We start from the raw sequence: 22,030 nt of genomic DNA, 5'->3' as shown, positions 1-22,030 counted from the left end.
GCGACCAGGAGCTACTGATAAACCTGTCCTCCATGTTGTTTTCGGCACCTGTCCATCTTGGCCGGCAATGGAGGAGTGTGCCTTTGAGAGTGAAGTCAAACTGTTGGCAGGTTGCAGCGCCTGCTGTGGCTGCAGAGACCAATACAGGAGAGACATGTTTTGTTGCAGCCGGGGCAGAGAAAAGCATCCAGTTGTGCTGCTGCAGATGCGCCAGGGCGTTTCTTCTCTCTGCGCTCCTCCCAGCGGCCATATCTCCTCTCGTCACTGCTGTGGATACAAGACCCAACTCTCTGTCTCCAGCCCCTGTGATTGTCTACAAGGGATTCCCACACGGCAGGGTTAATGTTGCCAGCCTTCATGTCACATCTGCAGACATCTTTGTAATGCAGAGCTGGTCTTCCAATGCTGTCTGGTGCCTGGAACCAGATCCCCGCAAATCACGTCCTTGGGGATCCTGCCATCTTCCGTTCTGCGGGCATGACCAAGCCAGTGTAGAGGTCGCTGAGGCAGGAATGCGAACATGCTGGGAATGTGCACTGGGGAGAGCACATCGTTGTTTGAGACCGTCTGCCATGTGATGCCCAAAATCTTCCTGATGCAGCGCACATGGAAGACATTGAGGCGTCGCTCCTGGAAGGTGTAAGTTGCCCCTGACTCACTTCCATAAAGCAGTGTGCTCAACGCGCAAGCTTGGTAGACCTTCCCTTGGTAGACCTTCCTCCATGAATTTCGTCCAATCCCCATTAAAGCTGAGCTACACAGTTACGCATCCAAGGAGGCAGGGATTCCCTGACCTGCAGACAGGAAAGGGATCTGCAGTCTCCAGTTTGGAAGAGGACTTAACTGCTGCCACACTAGGAACTGGAAGAGCAGAGTTCGAATCCCCATTCCACCATGCAGGAAACGGGGAACAGAAATAGAATACTAATGCCTCAGAAGGCACTTGGGACATATATCAAAAAAGGTTGAAGGTCCAAACAAATAGCAGTCAGCCGCCTCTGAGGCTGGGCAATGCAGCTGCACAGAACTGGGACCACAAGGACAGCAATTTGATTTAGGAAAAAAGGCAGCCTTGCACAGGTGGACCTCAAGCAGCCCCTCCGTTCCCTACTCTGTCATATTCACAGAAGGGCAACAAGGGAAGAGGTGGACATTAAGTGGCTTGTATGCTGTTCTCAGTACATTTCCGAGCACAATTCAAAGTGTTGGTGCTGACCTTGAAAGCCCTAAACGGCCTCTGCCCAGTAGATCTGAAGGAGCGTCTCCACCCCCATCATTCAGCCCGGACACTGAGGTCCAGCACCGAGGGCCTTCTCGAGGTTCCCTCATTGCGAGAAGTGAGGTTACCGGGAACCAGGCAGAGGGCCTTTTTGGTAGTGGCACCCGCCCTGTGGAACACCCTTCCCTCAGATGTCAAGGAAATAAACAACTATCTGACTTTTAGAAGACATCTGAAGGCAGCCATGTTTAGGGAAGTTTTTAATGTTTGATGCTGTGTTGTTTTTAATATTCAGTTGAAAGCAGCCCAGAGTGGCTGGGGAAACCCAGCCAGACGGGTGGGGTATAAAGAATAAATTATTATTATATATCATTATTATTATTCTCGTCTCTCCTGCTGCAGCTGCCTGGTCCCCCTTGCTCCCTAGCCGGGTGGTGCTGCTACTGAATAAGACTTCCCTTCCCCACAACTCCACTGTTGAGGAAGGCACTGGCCAGGCATGCATCACTGAGAGGGGCATCCTGCCCAGAATCCTGCAAGGGGCTGATGTGGGACAGCCCTGATGTTGGATGGGGAAACTGCAGCTAGCGCATGATGTGGCAGCAGGGCTTGTGGCAGAGGCTGCTGTCTGCCTATCCAGGATACCATTCCTCAGGGAACTGCACTGGCTGTCAACCAGGCCAAATTTAAGGTCTTAGTGCACGGTGCCCTAAACGCTTGAGACAGGATACCCCAGATTCGCCTTGCCCCCCTTTTTGCTGCTGGTTCGCTGCAGTCATCTTATGGCAGCCCAGTGGCACCTGCATTATGGAACATGCTATCCACTGAAGTTAGGCTCCAGCACAGCCCACATCTTGTCAGAGGCTTAAAAGAAAAAACAACCCGTTTTTTCTAGAAGGATAAATTGACTTGTGGGCAGTATCCAGTTTTCCTTTGGAAAAATTCTCTCTTCTCTCTATTTTATTTGTTGTATTTTTATTGTTGTTTTATACACTGTAATATTCAGTAACGTTTAGCTGCCTATAAATATTCAAAATAAAGAATAACCACTGAAGTGTGAGTTTCCACCTCTCTCAAAAGAACTAATGCAGCAACTGAGGTCACTGCCACTGAATCCCCAGGAGCAGGGCTCCCGACTCCTGGTCCAAGCTCCTCGCCCAAGGAGAACCGTGATCCACTTGGCACTAGGACCCTGCTGAGTCAAGCTGTGCGCATTTGCGCACTGACAAACTGCACCATTTTACCGTTTCAGCAGTAGCTGGAGCAGCTCTGCCAAGGGAGTGAGGCTGCAGCGCCTTCAGGAGCACAGAAAAGGGGCTACTCAAACAGATGCCCCCTGACGCCTGTCCAAATCCTCTCTCATGTCTTTTCTTCTTCTTCTTCTTTTTGCAGCTTAAACTGGAGCAACCAAAGCTGCAAATCAATATATCTGAAACACTTCACTGAAGGCGTAACCATAGCAACACACCAAGGATCTGAGGATGCTCCTGTCTGGCAACAAGGAGGTTAGTCTATTTCAAGTTCAAGATCATACTCATCTGAATGCGTCACCCACCACCCCATCATTCCACCCCTTTCACCTGACTATCAGATAGCAGGGCAGCAGGTGCGACACGTGCCGGGACAGAGGTCAAAAGCTGCTCTAGAAGTGCTTGATCACACTACTTCTATTCTTCAGAGTTCAAAATCTCTTACTTAAACTGCTGCTCTCTTTGGCATTCTCATGAGATATAGTGGTTCTCTTGTTCGTCGGTATTAGGCCCATATATTGGAATTAAACTTCCGTTTCCTTCCATCATTCCATCTTGCTTTGCCTTCTAATGTTTGGCCCAAGCAGCTTTCACAAACCAAAGGAAATAATATTTCCCCCCATCTAATTTAAAGAGCTGGCTCCATCGCCCTGTAAGCATGAGATGCTCAGGAGCAAATGTCGCAACCATCTCTTCCCAGCAGTCACTGTATATTTCAGAGACGCTCAAGAACCTGGTAAAGGTCCCTTCTGTTCCAAGATCCCGTTTCCAACAGAAGCCGGAAGGTTATTTATTTATTACATTTCTATCTCACCATTCCCTCAGGGAGTTCAATGTGGCATACATGGGTCTCCCCCTCCTCATTCAATGCCCACAACAATGCCATGAGGTAGGTTAACCTGAGAGCCAGGGACTGGTCCAGTGTTGCCCAGGGAGCATAATGGCCAAGTGCGGATTCGAACTCTGGTCTCGCAGGTCCTAGTCCAGCGCACTAGCCACTACAGCCCACCGGCTCTCAGGTGCCGCAAGGGGTAGCCTGTCGCAGATCATGAAAGAAACCTCTCCATAGTCAGCAGCAGGAGGAAGAGGGAGGGTGAGGAAGATGTGGCCTCCAGACATGATTCCCATTAGGGAGCATTTTCTCCCGTTTTGGTCCAGATCTCACTAGAGGATCAGGACCAGCAGCAGAACCCAGCCAGCAGCAGCCCATGTTGCTTCCAGAAGGAAGCCGCTCCAAGGGAGCTCTCCCAACCAGCAGCTTCAAGCCGTCTGCTGCTCAGTCGCAGTCATGCCACGAAGGTCCTAAGAGTTCAAAGAAGTCATCCTAGTCCACTGAAAGAAGCAGGCAGGTCCCAGCAAAGATGCAGCACTCTTGGCCCACACTGCACAATTCCTGCAGGGGCCAGCAAGGAAATAATAATAATAATAATAATAATAAGAAGAAGAAGAAGAAGAAGAAGAAGAAGAAGAAGAAGTATTATTATTATTTATATCCCGCTGTCCCCAGCCAGAACCAGGCTCAGGGTGGCTAACATCAAAATATAATATATTAAAATATAAATTCAGCAATCAACTGAAATACAGTGGACACTTGGATTGTGAACGTGATCCGTGCGGGATGCACATTCTCAACCCGCAGCGGTGCATCTGCGCATGCGTGGGTTGTGATTCGGCACTTCTGCACATGTGCAACTGCCGAAACCTGGAAGTAACCCATTCCAGTACTTCCGGGTTTTGGCGGTCCATAACCCAAAAGAATGCAACCTGAAGCGTCTGTCACCTGAGGTAGGACTGTACAGCTTAAAATCAGATTAAAATCAAAATAAACTCAGATGGCTACCCACCAATTATAACTATAGGGTTAGGGACCTTAAGTACTCATCAGGCTCAGCTATTTGTATGAGCCAGTGAGAAGAGATAGAGAGGCCACTTATATGCTGGGTCTTATAAAAGGAGGGGGGTCAGACTGGGCCCCGACCAAAGGCCTTGTGGAACAGCTCTGTCTTGCAGGCCCTGCGGAAAGATGTCAAGTCCCGCAGGGCCCTGGTCTCTTGCGACAGAGCGTTCCACCCGACTGGGGCCAAGGCAGAAAAGGCCCTGGCTCTGGTCGAGGCCAGCCTAACCTCCCTGTGGCCTGGGATCTGCAAGATGTTATTGTTGGCGGATCATAAGGCCCTCCACAGGGCATACCAGGACAGGCGGTCCTGTAGGTACGAGGGTCCCATGTTGTATAGGGCTTTAAAGGTTAGAACCAGCACCTTAAACCTGACCCTGTACTCCACCGGGAGCCAGTGCAGCTGGTACAGCACCGGGTGAATGTGATCCCGCAGTAAGGACCCCGTAAGGAGCCTCACCGCGGCATTCTGCACCCGCTGGAGTTTCTGGGTCAGCTTCATGGTCAGCCCCGCGTATAGCAAATGACAATAATCAAGGAACAGACAATAGTTTCTTAGCACCTCCTTGTAATATTCTGCCTCTATGAGCTACAGGATGTATTTGGCACCCGGCTTCTCTGTGTAGAACAACTGGGTGGAGCTGCGGAAGGAAAACTTTAAAGCGCACAGGACGGGCTGCCCTCTATCACGTGAAGCAAGTCCGACAGTTGCTGACTTGTCGCTGCACAGCAGATGCTAGCAGCCTCCCAGCGAAAGCTCAGTCGCCTGCGTCTTTGTCATACTGGCTGATCTGCTGCCAAAGAAAAGCCTTTGGCCCAAAAAGCCTGTTCACCGACATCACACCCATTCATCAAGAAAAAAGTGGTCCTTGGTGGAATCTCCCTCTTCCCAACACCCCGTAATTTTTTAGACTCCCCAGTTTTGAACAGAGTCCTTTTAGCAGGGTGTTTGAAGACTATCGTGTGCTGACAAAAAATGTGAGGGAAGAGTTTGCTTGACTGTTCAGTTAAAAATTGAGGGCAAGAAACTAGCACTTGGGGAGGGGTGTGTGCAACAAGACCTGCCACCCAAACAACGCCCACCTTTAAAACGTTAAGAATAGAGCAAATGAGCTGAGACATTACAGACACAAATGGTAGTCTTAAAAAAATGAGATTTTTTTCCCTCCAGGGATGTGCATTGTATTTCATTATTCTAATTTTGTTCAGCCTGCGCAGATTCTGTCATCACACGGAAGCATGGGAAGAAGCACCCACGTCCAGCCAGCAATGCAAACATCTCCTGTCAGAGCCCAGACTGCTTGAAGGTCAACAGGTCCACCGGGAAGGAGGAAATGGTGAGTGAAGCGAAGCCTGCAGCACAAGATTTCCTCCCCACATAGCAAACTCCAGTGGGGCTTGAAAGGAAGAGGCTGCAGGGAAAGGTCTGCAGGAACCTCAGGAAAGAGAGGCAGTGGGAAATGGGTCCTGAATGCAGGCGAGATCCACTGGCTCCAGTGAGCCAGAATGACACCAAGAAGAAAGTCGCCCTCAAGAGCCCTCTGGGAATTGGTCCAATCCTCCTCTAAGGCCAGCCAGAGGGGCGGGGTATAAATAATAAATTATTATTATTATTATTATTATTATTATTACTCCCCGCAAGGGCCGTATTTAGGTTTGATGAGGCCCTCGGCTCCTGAAGGTAATGGGGCCCTTTATATATCCAGCTGTCCTTTGTCCACAACAAATTGTCACTGTTTTTTGTGTTGAATATATGCTATATGGTAATTTATGGAACAAAGAGGTATCTAAAGCCATTTGCACATCACAAAATATGTATTTTATCAAAGTAATTGTTGAACTGAAATATAATTAAGGAGAAGTATATTCATAGTGAAATACATTTTCTTTTTCTTTAATTTTTTTGGGGGGCCCCAAGAGAGTGGGGCCCTAAGCTATAGCTTGTTTAGATTATATGTAAATCCAGCACTGCGGCCCCTGCCTCTTGTGGGAGGGAGTTCCGTAGCTCCACGATGCGCTGCGTGAAGGAGGACTTTCGTCTCCCTGTCCTGAATCACTTTGTCGGATGCCCTCAGTTCGAGAGAAGGAAATCTTTCACTGCCAGTCCACTTTCTCCCTGCTCTGCATCCCTTCATAAATTTTTATTGTCCCCCTCCCCAGCCACCTTCCCCACATTTTCCTTAAAGCAAAAAGCCCGTCTTCATGAGGGAAGGCCGCCCCTGCCAAGATGCCTTGATAGCCCTGTTGAGTTGGGGGGGGGGGGTTGATTTTTAAAAATAATATATTTATTAGGTTTTCCATTTTATAATGTTAAATACATCTTTATGGAACTCTTTCCTCATTTGCTCACGCAAGCTGTTGACTTCCCTCCATCCCGCCTCATGGTTTTTTATCATTCCAATTTTACCTTATAGCATTTGTACCTTTTCCAATTTACGTTGCCCTCCTTCATTTTATCACGTATTTTAAATCACTGTGGGCCAAACTCGGCCCTCCAGCTGTTTTGGGACCCCTCCAGCCATAAGCGTTCAACAGATAAAAAGCAAATAAAGTACCTGCAGGCCGCTTTCAAGCCACATAAAAACAGCTGGAGTTTTTGACTTTTTAAAATATTGTTAGTATCTGGAGAAAATACTTAACTACAGAAGCAGTGCCTTTCAATGCTCCTTTTGCACAATTCTAAAGTGTCACAGCTACAAAATTACAGCTTCCACGTCACACTTTTTCAAACACCCAAATCTGGCGGAAAGCCATCTAATTCAGATTTTAATTCTCTCCTGATTTGTTTTAAAGAGGCGATTTAATTATTGTTTGATTTTATATCAATGTTTATATTTGATGTTAGCCACCCTGAGCCCGGTCTCGGCCAGGATACAAATAAAAGTTTATCATTATCATCATCATCATTATTCCTAGCTAACAGGACCAGTGCTCAGGGATGATGGGAGTTGTAGTCCCCAAATGTCGGGAGGGCCAAGTTGGGCCAGCCCTGCTCTGAATAAATGTTAAAAAGGTAATAATTATTGGGGGGGGGGGATTGAGTCCCACTTCCCTCCTCCGCTTCCCAGCTGGGATACAAATAAAAGTTTCTTCTTCTTCTTCTTCTTCTTATTATTTCCCCAGCTAACAGGACCAGTGGTCAGGGATGATGGGAGTTGTAGTCCCAGAACATCTGGAGGGCCGAGTTGGGCCATCCCTGTTCCGAATAAATGTAAAGAGGTAATAATTAGGGGGGGTTGAGCCCCGGTCCCTTCCCCCTCCTCTTCCCGGCAGGGATACAAATAAAAGTTTATTATTATTATTATTATTATTATTATTATTATTATTATTATTATTATTATTATCCTTATTATTGTTATTATTGTTATCCCCAGCAAACAGGACCAGTGGTCAGGGATGATGGGAGTTGTAGTCCCCAAACGTCGTGAGGGCCGAGTTGGGCCATCCCTGTTCTAAATAAATGTAAAGAGGTAATAACTATGAGGGGTGGTTGAGCCCCGGTGTGTGTCCCCCCCCGACTCCTTGCTTGCTGCCTCCGCCCGGCGCCCCCCCCCCCGCGAGCTCGGCCGGGTCTCTCTCCCCTCTCCCCTCTCCCCCCGCCTGGCGCCTCAGGACCCCCCGGCCTTTCCCCCCGTCCCCCCCCCCGTCACTCACCGGCTCCCTCCTCTCTCCGCCGCCGCGCCGGCCTCCGCCCTGCCAGCAAGGCCCCCGCCCGGGCTGCCCTCTCGCCGACTCCCTCAACTTCCCAGGGCAGGCGCCGCGCGGGGCAGCTCCCCGCCCAGAAGGCCCCCTGGGGCCCGCGCAGGCGCCTCCGGGGCCGGCGAAGCCGAGGGGGCGGGGCCGCGGCGCCTTCCGCCCGGCGAGGGGCGGGGCCTGGCTGCTCCCCGGCCGCGTGGGCGGGAGGAGGAGGAGGAAGAGGAAGAGGGACTCGATCCTTTGGGCTCCCGGGAAGGAGGGCGGCGGGGAGACGGGAGGACCGGCGGCAGGAGGGATCCAGCGCCAGGGTAAGGGCTCCGTCCGGGACCAGCCTCGCCTCGGATCGGGACCAGCTCTCTTGCATAGCTGTCAACGTTTCCCTTTTTTTAAGGGAAATTCCCTTATTCCCTTATTACAGTATTATTACGTATTATTATTCCGAATAGGATTCCTCATGAGAAAAGGGAAACGTTGACAGCTCTGCTCTCTTGGTCCCGGTCCCGATCGGCGCCCCCTTCCCCTCCCCGCCCGGGACAAGCCCACCAGGATCCCCCTTCTGCCCCCACCCCAAAGCTTCCGGGAATCCTGTCACTGAAATTGATCCGTGTAAACTCTTTAGGATTTGCGGGTGTTTAATTTTACTGTTTACTATTGGATTCCAATGGATTATCGAATCCTGCTTCATTTGATATGTGTTGGAAGCCACCCAGAGTGGCTGGGCTGGGAGAGGTATAAAGACACTGGGACCTCGGGTGACAGGCGCTCCAGGTTACAGACTCCGCTAACCCAGAAATAGTGCCTCGGGTTAAGAACTTTGCTTCAGGATGAGAACAGAAATCGTGCTCCGGCGGCAGCGGGAGGCCCCATTAGCTAAAGTGGTGCTTCAGGTTAAGAACAGTTTCAGATTAAGAACAGACCTCCAGAATGAATTAAGTACAGTGGTACCTCAGGTTACATACGCTTCAGGTTACAGACTCCACTAACCTAGAAATAGTGCTTCAGGTTAAGAACTTTGCTTCAGGATGAGAACAGAAATCGGGCTCCGGTGGTGCGGCAGCAGCAGGAGGCCCCATTAGCTAAAGTGGTGCTTCAGGTTAAGAACAGCTTCAGGTGAAGTACGGACCTCCGGAACGAATTAAGTACTTAACCCGAGGTACCACTGTAAATAAAATGATGATGATGATCCTGGGCGGTGGGGGGTCTGCATGGCGGCTTTGCCCACCCCTGGCAGGAGAGAGGAGAGTCTGTCCCGTCCCCCCTGGGCCACTCTCCCCCCTCCTTCCCAGGCCAAACCAGAGATTCGGGCCACCGCCTCATTCCGGGTTGGCCAATGATTCATAAAGGAGGAACTCATTCATGAAATCCACCGCACACACACACACACACACACACATGCGCGCGCAGCTGTCGGAAGGCAGCCCAGAGCTCGAGAGAAACGAAAGTGCCCCCGTGCAAAAGTTTAAAAGGCGCAAGGAGATAGGATAATGATATATTAAGGGTGGAATAACAAATAAAGTGAATAACACAACAATAACCAAAATAATAGCAGGCACACGGGTGGAGGGAAGTACTGGGCTGTGGGGGAGGGAGGTGAAGGGATTAATTGAAATTGTTAAAGGTTGGTATAGGATTTAAGAGATTTAAATTTTTATAAAGATTCTATAAAGAAAGCAGAAAGCAGCAAGAAACATCAAGTAAAGGTATCAGAGAGGAGATCAGTGTAAAGGAAAACGTGAGACTTCTGGTTTTGTTACAAATGATTTTATTTTGGAGTTGTCTGTTTATTTTGGAGTTGTTTGTTGTAAATAATGTATATTATGTGAATAAAAGAATAAAGGATTTGGAAAAAAGAAAGTTTCCCCGTGGATGAGGAGAGCCAAAGGGCAGGAGGGCGCGAGTGATGTCACACTGGCATGACATCACGGCGTGACCTCACACCCCACCCGTGGGGCCTGTCATCCTGCCAAGAGAGCGGGAACTGCCCGCCTGCCCACCTGTCCCTTGCCAACGCCTCTCCTCCTCCTTCTTTCCTTCCAGAAGCCCCATGCCCAGGCGGAAAGAGGTGCAGGCGCTGCAGAGACTCTGCCTGGAGAATGTGGCCGGGAACATGAGCTGCCTCTGGCTCAAGGATTACGCCGACAAATACCTGGACGAATACCACTTCCGCTACATCATGGGGCCCTTCAGCGAGCTGGGTGAGTGGGGGCGGAAGGGGGCAGCACCCAGGAGCCCCCAGCCGGCAGCAGCAGCACCGGTTGAAGTCTTGCCTCCCATATTGGCAGCCGGCCGGCAGTCTTGGGGTTGGAAGCCGCCCAGGTGGGTGGGCTATAAGTAATAAATTACAGTCATACCTCGGGTTACAGATGCTTCAGGTTGCATTTTTTCGGGTTGCGGACCTGCCAAAACCTGGAAGTACTGGAACAGGTTACTTCCGGGTTTTGGTGGTCGTGCATGTGCAGAAGCGCTAAATCGCACTTTGTGCATGTGCAGAAGCCCCGAATCACAACCCATGCGTGCGCAGATGTGCTGCTGCAGGTTGCAGACGCTGTGAGTTGCGAACGTGCATCCCGCATGGATCACGTTCGCAACCCGTGCATCCACTGTGGTGGTGGTGTTGTGAGCACAGATTCACACCCTGGGTCTCTCCTCCCCCTTTCCCAGCTGGCTGTGTCGTCCAGGAGCTGCTCCAGCTGATGGGGCAGAGCGGGCGCCTGACCCGCCCCATGCTGCACCTGCTCCTGGTGCCTCACCTGACGCAGCTGAGCCTCAGCACCTGCCCAAAGCTGGTCACCAAGGCCATCGCAGACATCATCACCGTGCGCTGCAAGGTAAGGGGGGCGCAGGGGGCGCTGTGCCAGGACGGAGATCCCTCGGGGAGGCACGTCTTCTGAGATGCTGCTTCCTCTCCCTGGCCTCCTGCCATGTGGCTTCGCTCAGGCGCTTGATGCGCTCGGATCGGGGCCATGGGATGCCCTCCCATGCGATGTCAAGGAGGCAGAGAACTTTTAGGCGACATCTGAAGGCAGCCCTGTATAGGGAAGCTTTTAATGTTGGATAATTTATTATGTTTTTACTCTGTTGGCAGCTGCCCAGAGTGGCTGGGTAGTAGTAATAATAATAATAATAATAATAATAATAATAATAATAATAATACCGTATTGGACTGAATATAAGCCTCACTTTTTCCCCAAATTCCAACCATGAAAGGTTAGTGCGGCTTAAAATCGAGACCTTACAAAAATAGGCTTTGAAACAGACATACGGTAAAACAAAACAGGTGTGAGTTCCTGTGGAATTTTAAGGGAGCGTCTCATTTTCGAGTATTGACTTTTCTCCCCCCCCCCTTGAAATTTAAAGGTGCAGGTTATATTCGGGTGTGGCATGTATTCAGGCCAACACGGTAATAATAATTAATTTGCTCTGCTGGCAGCATGGCTACGTAATCATGGTGTCCCAGGATCCTTAAAAAATATATTTTTATGCTTTTCAGGTGTATACATTTCACTAATTTTACAATCATTTTAGCATTTCAAAACTTGACTTCCTTCCCCCTCTTTCTGCGGTTCCTTAACTTTATTTTTAATACCTTCTACTTATCTAAATTAACTTAATTTGCTCATTTATTCATCTACTTTACATATATACTCTTATCAAACTGCAGGTTATTACAATAGCCCTGCCAACCTTCTTATCTGTTTACAATTTATCTGTAAATGCTCAATAAAGCATTTCCATTCTTTTCTAAAAAGTATATTGATTTCTTATTCTTCCGGTAAGTTTTGCCACTTCTGCGTATCCCATAGGTTTTTGTATCCGTTCTTCCTTTGCTGGGACTTCTGCTTCTTTCCATTTTGGGGCGAGTAACATTCTTGCCGCTGTGGTAGCATACAGGAATAAGCTTCTATATCGTTTTGGTAGTTCTGTCCCTATAATTCCTGGGGTCCCTTTGCCCTCCGTCCTACTCTCATTCTCGCTCCTTTTCCCGAGGCAGAACCTGTCCTCCCTGGATCTCCGCGGCTGCAGCCGGATCCCCGCCGACTCCCTGGTTGACCTGGCGGAAATCCTGCCCGGCCTCACGAAGCTGAACCTCTCAGGGACGCAGTGCAACACAGCCGTCCTCTCAGCTGTGGGCTCCTCCTGCCGCCGGCTGCGTGAGCTGGACGTCTCTGCCTGCGCCCGGCTTTCTGGGGCTTCCCTCCTGCACCTGGCCTATGACCCCATCGCGGGCTCCCTCTGCTGCCCGGCCTTGCAGGCGCTGGCAGCGTCGGACCTCGAACCCAGCGCCTCCAGCCAGGACCTCCTCTGGTCCCTGGTGTTCCTGCTGCTGGCACTGCCCAGCCTGAAGTCCCTGGCCAGCAGCCTCGTCCCGGACGCCGTGCGCTTGGTCCACCACCAGGAGTTTGGTGGGGCCCAGATCCCCCCGGAGTTTCCGTCCCTGGAGGAGCTGGCGCGACGGCACAGGGCACCTTCCTTCACAGGCGAGGGGAGTGCCAAGCTCACGCTGCCCCTCCGGGAGATGCTGGAGGTGAGGGAGGACTCCTTGCCTGCCATCTGTGCTGCGTGCCCCCACGTGGCGAGGGCCACGGTGATGCTTGAAGACGGCCCTGCCAAGGGCCAAAGCCCCCTGCTGTCCTGGCACCGCCTTGCCCACCTGACGCTGAGCTGCCAGGGGAGCAGGCACCTGGGGGAGCTGCTGCCCCTGGCCGCCGCCCAGGGCAGCCAGCTCCAGACCCTCTCGCTGGGGGGCTTCTCCCTCGAAGACCCTCTCTCCTTCCCCACCCTACTGAGCCGCTGCCCAAACCTCCGGGAGCTCAGCGCCTCCTTCTGCGCCCCGCAGCTGCCCGGCTGGCACTGGGAACCGCCTGCAAACGGGAACGGAGGCTTGGACGTCAGCCTCGTTCCCCTCGACAAATTCCCTCGACTCCGTGCCTTTCGGCTCATCTTGGCCGCGTCCGACACTCCTCTGCCTTCTCCGCACTCCGCGGTGCTGAGCGCCACTCTCCTGTCTCTGCTGAGGAATTCCCCGTGCCTGGAAACCCTGGAGCTGATCCATGTGCCTTTCCCCTTGGACGGGCTGTTTCAGAAGGTGCTGGAGACCCCTGGCACCCCCCTGGCACACCTGCGCAAGGTCTCCCTGGCCCACAGCCAGGTGTCTGCCCAAACCGCCCACCTGCTGCTGTTTTCGGAGAATCAGCTGGGACACCTGGACTTGCAAGGCTGCCCGGACGTTACCCGGGGAGACCATGACCAGCTGCTCAGGAGGGTCCGCCGCGAACGCCTGGACCTGGCTGTCCTGTGGAGGTGAAAGTCTCTGCTCCGTTCAGCCTGCAATGGGGCGTCCCCCTTGCGCTGAGGCTCAGAGCGCAAAGCGAGTGTTAAGTTTGCAGAATGCAAGTGCCGTCTCTGCACCCACCAAACGCCAGCAGAGCCGGGGGTGGGGCGGGAAAACGAGATCCCTTGCAAGGGATCGGCTGAGATGAAGTGAGGGCCAGAGTGAGGCCTCGGTGCTTGCAGGAAACACCATTGCACTTGGCAAGAGGCTGTGGAGAGCAGGGCAGCCAAAGATGCCAGAAGACTCATGGAATTCTAGGGTTGGAATTTACCCCCAAGGGGCGCAGGTGGCGCTGTGGGTTAAACCACAGCACAGAGCCTGGGACTTGCCAATCAGAAGGTCAGCGGTTCGAATCCCCGCGATGGGGTGAGCTCCTGTTGCTTGGTCCCTGCTCCTGCCAACCTAGCAGTTCGAAAGCACATCAAAGTGCAAGTAGATAAATAGGTACCACTCCGGCAGGAAGGTAAACAGTGTTTCCGTGCGCTGCTCTGGTTCGCCAGAAGCGGCTTAGTCATGCTGGCCACATGACCTGGAAGCTGTACGCTGGCTCCCTCGGCCAGTAAAGCGAGATGAGTGCCGCAACCCCAGAGTCGGCCACGACTGGACCTAATGGTCAGGGGTCCCTTTACCTTTACCTTAGGCTTGCCAAGATGTATAAGACAGAATCAGATACCGTATTTTACGCTCTATTGGACGCACCAGACCACAGGACGCACCTAGTTTTCCCCCCCCAGCCCCAAAGAGCAACGGACAGGCTGCGCGCTTCCTCTTTAGCCTTGAGCAGCATCTTTAGCCTTGCACAACGGGATGGATCGTGCCCGCTGTCCACCGGGGCTCGACTGGTTGACTCTTGGGGTTCCCTTCCAACCCTGCAATTCTATGACCTCAGAAGGTGTTGGGGGTCTCCACCACTGGAGGCTTTTAAGCAGCGGTTGGGGGACCATCTGCCTGGCGTTCTTTAGCTGTGATTCCTACATTGTGAGGGGGCTGGGCTAGATGACCCTCGGGTGGCCCTCCCAACTCTATACAGTCCTACACTTCTGCGGCAGGAGATCCACAGCCACTTCACACAATGCCCACTCCCAATTTTCATTGGAGAGACATGTGGCTTCACTGTCTAGGTAGGTACCCCCCTACCTGCCACTCTTCCCTCACCCCACTTCAGCCGAGGGAATTCCTGCCCAGAGAAGCTCCCAGGTGAGGCAAGGGTTAAGATCTACCTCTGGCAAATGGCTTCGTATCCTCCCTCTTTCTCTTTTCTCTTCTTCTTCTATGCTATTTCCTTCTCTTGTGTTTTGTTTAATCTGTTTTTATTGTATACTAAAATAAAAGGTGCAAAGTTTCCTTTTTTATAATATTCCCCCCCTCCAAACTAAAACATTAATCTAGATAAAAACACTGATTCAGAGGAAAATAAGGGGGTGGAGAAAGGCCGAAAAAAGAAAAAGAGGTAGAGATAGAGAGATTTTTAAAAAGTTGGCTTCTTTAGCCTTGTGCAGCCTCCCACGGCTGGAGAGATTGCGCAAGGCTTTTCTAGAGGAGGGAGAAGGGACTGACTGGCCGCGTCAGTCCCTTCTCCCTCCTGGGGAAAAGCCCGCAAGAGCCGCGCGAAGCTTGTGTGTGGCTCTTGGGGGCTTTTCCTGCCTGCCTCCCCCCCCCCCCCGGCATTCGCTCCATAGGACGCACAGACTTTTCCCCTTAGTTTTTAAGACGGAAAAACTGCGTCCTGTGGTGCAAAAAATACAGTAAGTGTTGGAAATGCAAAGAGGCAAACGTTCTTTCATACGTGGTGGGCTTCTTAAAGGGTAAAAGAGTATTGGGAAATGATCCGTAATTGTCAGGGAACTGCCATCGGAGCCAGAGGGAGAGGGAGGGCTCCAGAGGGATGCCGGAGAGCGTCCCGGGAGGGAGAGAAGCAGCACATCTTCTGGGGAAGGAAATCAGCGTAACACCAGTGGAGAAGGGGGGCAGATGGGGGAATGAGCTAGGCGGTCCCATGACTCCTCACCGGGGACCAGTGGGGAGAGCATGGGTCCTCCGATGCCCACACCCTCCCTGCGCAGAAGGCTTCCGCGCAGGGAGACTAGGCGGAGACTCGGCGTCAAAGAGCTTCTTTGCTGGAAGAAGTTCAAGAAACACCCACTGACAGATTCTGCCAGCGATTGAGACAGCCACGGGCGAGTGTCCAGTGGCTGTCCAGACAGAAAGGGTTCACTTAGGCAACCCAGCCAGGTGTGGCGACGATTTACGCACGAGCAACCCCTAGAACCATTACAGTAATGAATTGAAAAAACTGTTTAAAAGTACTTTCCCCAAAAAACCAGAGTCCTTCTCAGGGGTCAAAAAAGGTTGTTTATGTATGTCACTACTGCAGCCCGTGTTTTGTTAGCCCAAAAATGGAAAACGAGCCCGGTCCCAACCGAAGAACAATGGCAGCTGAAGTTGACAGAATATGCACAACTTGCAGACTTAACATAATAAGAGAACAAGAACATACGAAGATTGGGAAACGTTTATTGAATATATGGGAAATAATGACGCTGGTAGCGTTAAGATAAATTCAACAGGGTAAACAAGTTTGACGGATGCAGTAGTGGAATACTGAATGGCATAGTTCGTGTAAAATATGTAGGGATTTAGGATATGTAAAATGAACCATGGAAAGAGGAGAAGTCGTTGATATCTTGAGGATGTAAAATGAGTATTTTAAATTGTGAAACAGAAAATTTAATAAAAAAATGTATACGGAAGGGACTTCCAAGGGGCATCTAGTCTAACCCCCTGCAATGCAGGAATCTCAGCTCAAGGATCCCTGACAGGCGAACATCCAAGCTCTGCTTAAAAGACTCCCGTGAGAAAGATTCTGATGCAACGTCACGAAAGGAAGAATCCTGCTGCAAAGAATCTTACCTTCTCTGAGGAATTCTGAGCAGGAGCAGGGAGCCCACGGAAATTCCGCTTCTGGGGTCAGTCCCAAGTGAAAATATCCTGCCCTGTGGGCCTTCAGCCTTTTCCCTTTCCCTCCGTGTTCATTTCTAGGGAGTCTCAGCCTCCCTGGGCTCCTTCCTTTCCACCTGCACTTTCAGGGACGGAGAGGCAGTGTGATGTAGTGGTTAGAGCATCAAACTGGGACCCTGGAGACCTGGGTTCCATTCACTCCTCTGCCTTGAGCCTCACTGGGTGACCTTGGGGGCCAGTCACCAACCCTCCACCTGACCTACCTCATGGGGTTCTTGTAAGGATAATATGGGGTGCGGAGGAGGGTGCAGGCCACCCTGAGCTCTGCGGAGGGAAGACCGGATATAAAATGCAATAAATATTAAAAAATAACCCTTTGACCCACCATGTAACAGCTGCAACTTAACGCTGTGCAGTTAGAACGGGGGGGGGGGAACGTGGAGTGCTTTTAAACTGAGGGAGATTTAATACAGTTGTTTTGTCAATCCTTCTCCTTTAAATATTGCTGGTGTTTTTGTACTGGTTCCTCAGTTTTTGTACTGGTTCCTTTGTTGTTCCTCTTGAATTCTCACTGCGTGGTTTATCCCACGGTGCTTCTTTGATGGGCCCCCATGACCTACACGTCTCACTCTCTGCTGCGTCCATATTTTGCATTATATCTCAATAAACCGTTGAGTTTTGCTTCCGTTTCTGTCTGGAGTCCATGCTCTTTGCACCTGCATTGCGGCTGTACTTTAGGTCGTGCAAATCCAATCCCAGGTTATCCCTGCTTTATGCTGGAGCTGCCTTGGCCGTTGCCTGCTGGACTTTGGAGCCCGGAATCTGATAACAGCAGGCAGCTGCCAATCCAGAGTTCAGGGCCGGGGATGGCGTGTGGTGCCAGGAGGGAATGATTCTGTTTCGGAAGAGGCAGTTGCTGTCAAAGGATGTGTGAACGCTCCCTGAAGAACAGGACCACAAACATGCCAGTGTGTTTGCCGTTAATCCCTATACCATGCTAATAACAGAATTATAGCAGTGTTGTGTAGTGGTTAGAGCACCAGGTGACCAGGATTTGAATGCCTGCTCAGCCTTGAAGCGCATTGGGTTGCCAGTCACCAACCCCACCTCACAGGGTGTTGCGTTCTGAGGCCAAAGGAAGGAATGGACCCTGATTAAAATAAGACACGAGGCTTTGACCTGCAAGGCTCTCGGAGAAAGTGCATCCTCCACACCCTTCATCAGGCCATTTTATTAGCAAAAGAATCCTTTACACAGTGCTCATAAGAACCAATTAGATTTCCTCTGAGCATTCAAACAGACCTCAAGTGGGGACAAAGTTAAACCATAAACACTAGTTAGGCATACATACTCTGGAGTAAACGAATGAAAGACTACAAAGGAGCGAACGGAGGTGATAAACAATCAGTACACATGATAAGAAGGATGGCCGGGAGGACAGTGACCATTATCACCTCAATGTGAAACCTGTTTCCTGGCCCTAAGATTAACATCCTAAGATTACCTATTAGAAAAGCTACATCAAAGATCTGCCAGACCTTAAACTTTATTATGAATCAGCTGCTTTTTGCTGGCTGAGGGAATGGCTGCTTCTTGAAAATACTGAAGTGTTGGATTTAGAAGGTTTTAACAATGTATTTGGTTGGCATGCATATTTGTGGTACAATAAGGTAAAAGTACATAAAGCATTTAAAAATCATATTGTTAGAAAAGCATTGTTTAATGTTTGGATAAGATAGAAGGATTTGTTAGGGAAAAAAACCCCAAGATGGTTGTCACCAATGGAAGCGAAGGCACAGAAAAAACTCAATATGGAGGCCAAATGGCCGAAATATTGGGAAATTCTGGAGCAAGATGGAGACTGAATAAAATTGCAGAGCTTTGAAAAATTGAAAAACAAAGTGTGAGATTGGCTCCATTATTATCAAATAATGGAGGCATACAAATTGGACAAAAAGGTTGGTTTCCAGGTGGAAAAATCAAAATTGGAAACAGAATTGATAGATCCAAAAACCAAGAATTTGTCAAGAATGCATAACTTGCTGTTGAAATGGAATACTCAGGATGAAACAGTGAAATCAGCTATGATTAAATGGGCACAAGATGTTGGACATAACATAATGATGGCTGACTGGGAACGGTTATGGACCACAGGTATGAAATTTACAGCATGTAAAATGCCCTAAGAGAAAATTTAATGAAAATGATTTACAGGTGGTACAGTGGTACCTCGCAAGACGAATGCCTCGCAAGACGGAAAACTCGCTAGACGAAAGAGTTTTCCGTTTTTTGAGTCGTTCCGCAAGACGAATTTCCCTATGGGCTTGCTTCGCAAGTCGAAACGTCTTGCGAGTTCTTGCGAGTTTGTTTCCTTTTTCTTAAAGCCGCTAAGCCGTTAATAGCCCCTAAGCCGTTAATAGCCGCTAAGCCGCTAATAGCTGTGCTTCGCAAGACGAAAAAACCGCAAGACGAAGAGACTCGCGGAACGGATTAATTTCGTCTTGCGAGGCACCACTGTACATGACACCAGTTAAGCTTGAAAAAATCTACCATTTGCCTGAAATCTACCATTTGCCTGAAATGGAATACTCAGGATGAAACAGTGAAATCAGCTATGATTAAATGGGCACAAGATGTTGGACATAACATAATGATGGCTGACTGGGAACAGTTATGGACCACAGGTATGAAATTTACAGCATGTAATGCCCTAAGAGAAAATTTAATGAAAATGATTTACAGGTGGTACATAACCCCAGTCAAGCTTGCAAAAATCTACCATTTGCCCGATAATAAATGTTGGAAATGTAAAGAAACTGAAGGTACATTCTTTCACCTTTGGTGGACGTGCCCAAGGATTAAGACATTCTGGGAGATGATATATAATGAATTGAAAAAGGTATTTAAATATACCTTCCTGAAGAAACCAGAGGCCTTTCTCTGGGCATGGTCAGTCAATTGGTGGTAAAGAAGGATAGAACTTTTTTTATGTATGCAACAACAGCAGCAAGAATACTCATCGCAAAGTATTGGAAGACACAAGACCTACCCACACTGGAAGAATGGCAAAATAAAAAAAATTCCTTCCTGTAGCACCTTAAAGACACACGAAAGCTTATACCAAGAACTAACTTAGTTGGTCTTTAAGGTGCTGCTGGAAGAATGGCAGATGAAGCTGATGGACTACATGGAATTGGTGGAAATGATTGGCAGAATCCGAGACCAGGGAGAAGAGTTGGTGGAAGAAGATTGGAAGAAATTTAAAGACTATCTACAGAAATATTGTAAAATTAATGAATGTTAGAAAAACGTTGGAATGAAGTTATATGGCTTTAGTAGAAATGTTGTAAGGAATTAAGTATAAATAGATTAATAGAGCTTTAAAGGGAAGAATATGGTTAGAATGTGTTAAGACAATTATAGGATAGAAAACAGAGAAAGATGGGAAGGAATTGCTGAAACAATTAATGGAGGTGGAATACAAAAAGGGAGGCGTGAGGAGGTCGAGGAAATAAGGGAAAGAAAGACAAGAGGTTGAAATTGGATTGTGTTTTAAATGGTTTTTGTTTTGTTTTGTTTTGCTTTGTTTCTTTTATTTTGTATTGTATTGTATGTTTTTTTTTCTCCCTTTATGGTTTTTTGTGGTGTTGTGTTGAACTTGTTGGAAAATTAATAAATATTATTTAAAAAGAAAAAAGAAAAAAAGAAAAGCTACATCAAAGAAACTGCCCATAGTCTTTAGATGACCCAGGACGCCTGTCTGTCTGTCGAAGTGTGTGCGTGACTTGTGAAGAGAGAGGGAGATGGGCAGTAGAGGCAAAAGGGCAGGAATGTAGAATCTTAGGGGATTTAATCAGAAATTATCGTCAACATATCAAACCCAGTCAACACAATGCGTTCATCGTGGACACGATGGCTTGATGTATATTTTATAATTCCTCATGGTAATCCCATCTGATCCCTCACAGGGTTGTTGTGCAAGATCAAATGGGGTGGGGGGGACCATGTGAGCTGCTTTGAGCTCCTTGGTGGAAAAAGTGAGATATAAATGTAATAAATAACAAAAACAAACAGCTCATATGATAACTGAGCATTCCTGTTGTTAATAATAATAATAATAATAATAATAATAATAATAATAATAATAATAAATTTATTTATATCCCACCCTCTCAGGCCAGAGCCGGGCTCAGGGCAGCCAACACCAGTAAAATTACTGTACAGTAAAAACATAATGGTGGGGGGGGACCCAATTTAAAATACAGGTTAAAATGCAGAGGAACGACCTTTTCAGTTGGAGGTGAGCATCTACTGTATATGAAAAATTGTAAGTACAGGGGATACATCAATGGCCCCAAATGCCTTGGAAGTCCCCTATGGTGGGTGTTTGGGAGCAGGAATGGCAAGTGGGGGCCCTGAAATGCTGGTAAGGGGGACCTTTTTTTCCCTTCATTTATGGTGGAAACATAAAGCAAAGTGGTGCTGGCCCAGGGCAACTTCAAGTCCGAAATCCCTTTTGACTCCCTTCTGTGCCTACTGAATAATAATAATAATAATGATAATGATAATGATAATAACAATAATTTATTATTAATACCCCGCCCATCTGGCTGGGCTTCCCCAGCCACTCTGGGTGGCCCCCAAAAGAATTAAAAGCACAATAAACATATTTAGAACCAGAAGGTCCACCTCAGGCACAATGCATCCTTTGCAACGGCTGGGATTCTGTACATGAAGTTATGGAAAAGTAACTGGAAGCCTAATGATATTTATGAGAAAATTATAGAAACAGCCAAGTATTACTTAACTAAGTTACGTCGAAGGAAAAAGAACATTTTAGAGAAGCTATTGAATCCTGGTAATTCCGTATGTAAAGGGAGAACAAAGAATTTCGGGGCGAGGTGCAGAATGCGTCTATTTACACAATGACTATTTGTCAGGAAAGGCTGACATGAGAAACGGAGACTCCTTTGTTACAGATTTACAGCATGTAATCCCTCCTAAGAAATGCTCAGTCTCTGTCAAAGGTGAGATCAAGTGCATTGTCATTTGTTTGTACAGTGGTACCTCAGGTTACATACGCTTCAGGTTACATACGCTTCAGGTTGCAGACTCCGCTAACCCAGAAATAGTACCTTGGGTTAAGAACTTTGCTTCAGGATAAGAACAGAAATTGTGCTCCGGCTGTGTGGCAGTAGCAGGAGGCCCCATTAGCTAAAGTGGTGCTTCAGGTTAAGAACAGTTTCAGGTTAAGAACCTCTGGAACGAATTAAGTACGTAACCCGAGGATCACAGAATTATCCTGAGGCTCATTGAGTCCAAGCCCTGCAAGACATATCTAAAGAACCTGTTTCAAGGGGAAACTGCGGGGGGGGGGGGCACTGTGAAGTTGCCACAGAGATCCCCAAACGGATGATGAAAGCACAGGTTGTTATTATTATTATTATTATTATTATTATTATTATTATTATTATTATTCATTTCATTTCTCTATTGCTTTATATTTTTAAGAAAAAACCCACAAAGCAGAAAGAACGCAACATCAAATAAAACAGTCCAAACAAAACAGAAAAAGTCAACTATAAAGTATGCAATCAAAGCAATATAATTGGCAGCAAACTAAATCTTATCTCAAAGATTTAAAAATAAAACATTACCAAGGAGGTCAATGACCGAATGCA

At 48.6% G+C, this 22,030-nt stretch overlaps 2 protein-coding genes across 9 annotated transcripts in view; one reads left to right on the top strand and one right to left on the bottom strand.

Annotated features, from left to right (window-relative positions):
* Positions 1 to 8,114, bottom strand: part of DCTN1 (dynactin subunit 1) — a 68,603-nt gene extending 60,489 nt beyond the window's left edge. For 6 of the 8 annotated variants that reach the window (XR_014530070.1, XR_014530071.1, XR_014530072.1 and 3 more), the window contains exon 1: positions 8,018 to 8,094. The gene's annotated coding sequence lies outside the window, so the exon portion shown is untranslated. Of the gene's footprint in view, positions 1 to 8,017 lie in introns of all 8 variants that reach the window. The other 2 variants (XM_083520467.1, XM_083520464.1) reach the window with 2 other exon arrangements.
* LOC310686236 (uncharacterized protein) lies at positions 521 to 17,035 on the top strand (the record flags this gene model as incomplete). Its single annotated transcript, XM_083459426.1, has 9 exons — positions 521 to 639; positions 2,612 to 2,724; positions 5,573 to 5,700; positions 7,976 to 8,367; positions 10,097 to 10,254; positions 10,721 to 10,887; positions 12,051 to 14,065; positions 15,142 to 15,221; positions 15,669 to 17,035. 7 exons carry the CDS (start codon positions 521 to 523, stop codon positions 13,362 to 13,364), a joined length of 2,391 nt encoding a protein of 796 aa, XP_083315552.1. The 3' UTR covers positions 13,365 to 14,065; positions 15,142 to 15,221; positions 15,669 to 17,035.
* Positions 17,036 to 22,030: the final 4,995 nt, after the last annotated feature.

The sequence above is a fragment of the Podarcis liolepis genome (assembly GCF_965112155.1).
Source record: "Podarcis liolepis genome assembly, chromosome: 9".
Lineage (NCBI taxonomy): Eukaryota > Metazoa > Chordata > Lepidosauria > Squamata > Lacertidae > Podarcis > Podarcis liolepis.
Note: the sequence above shows the minus strand (reverse complement) of the source record. Positions and strands in the feature narration are given on the sequence as shown.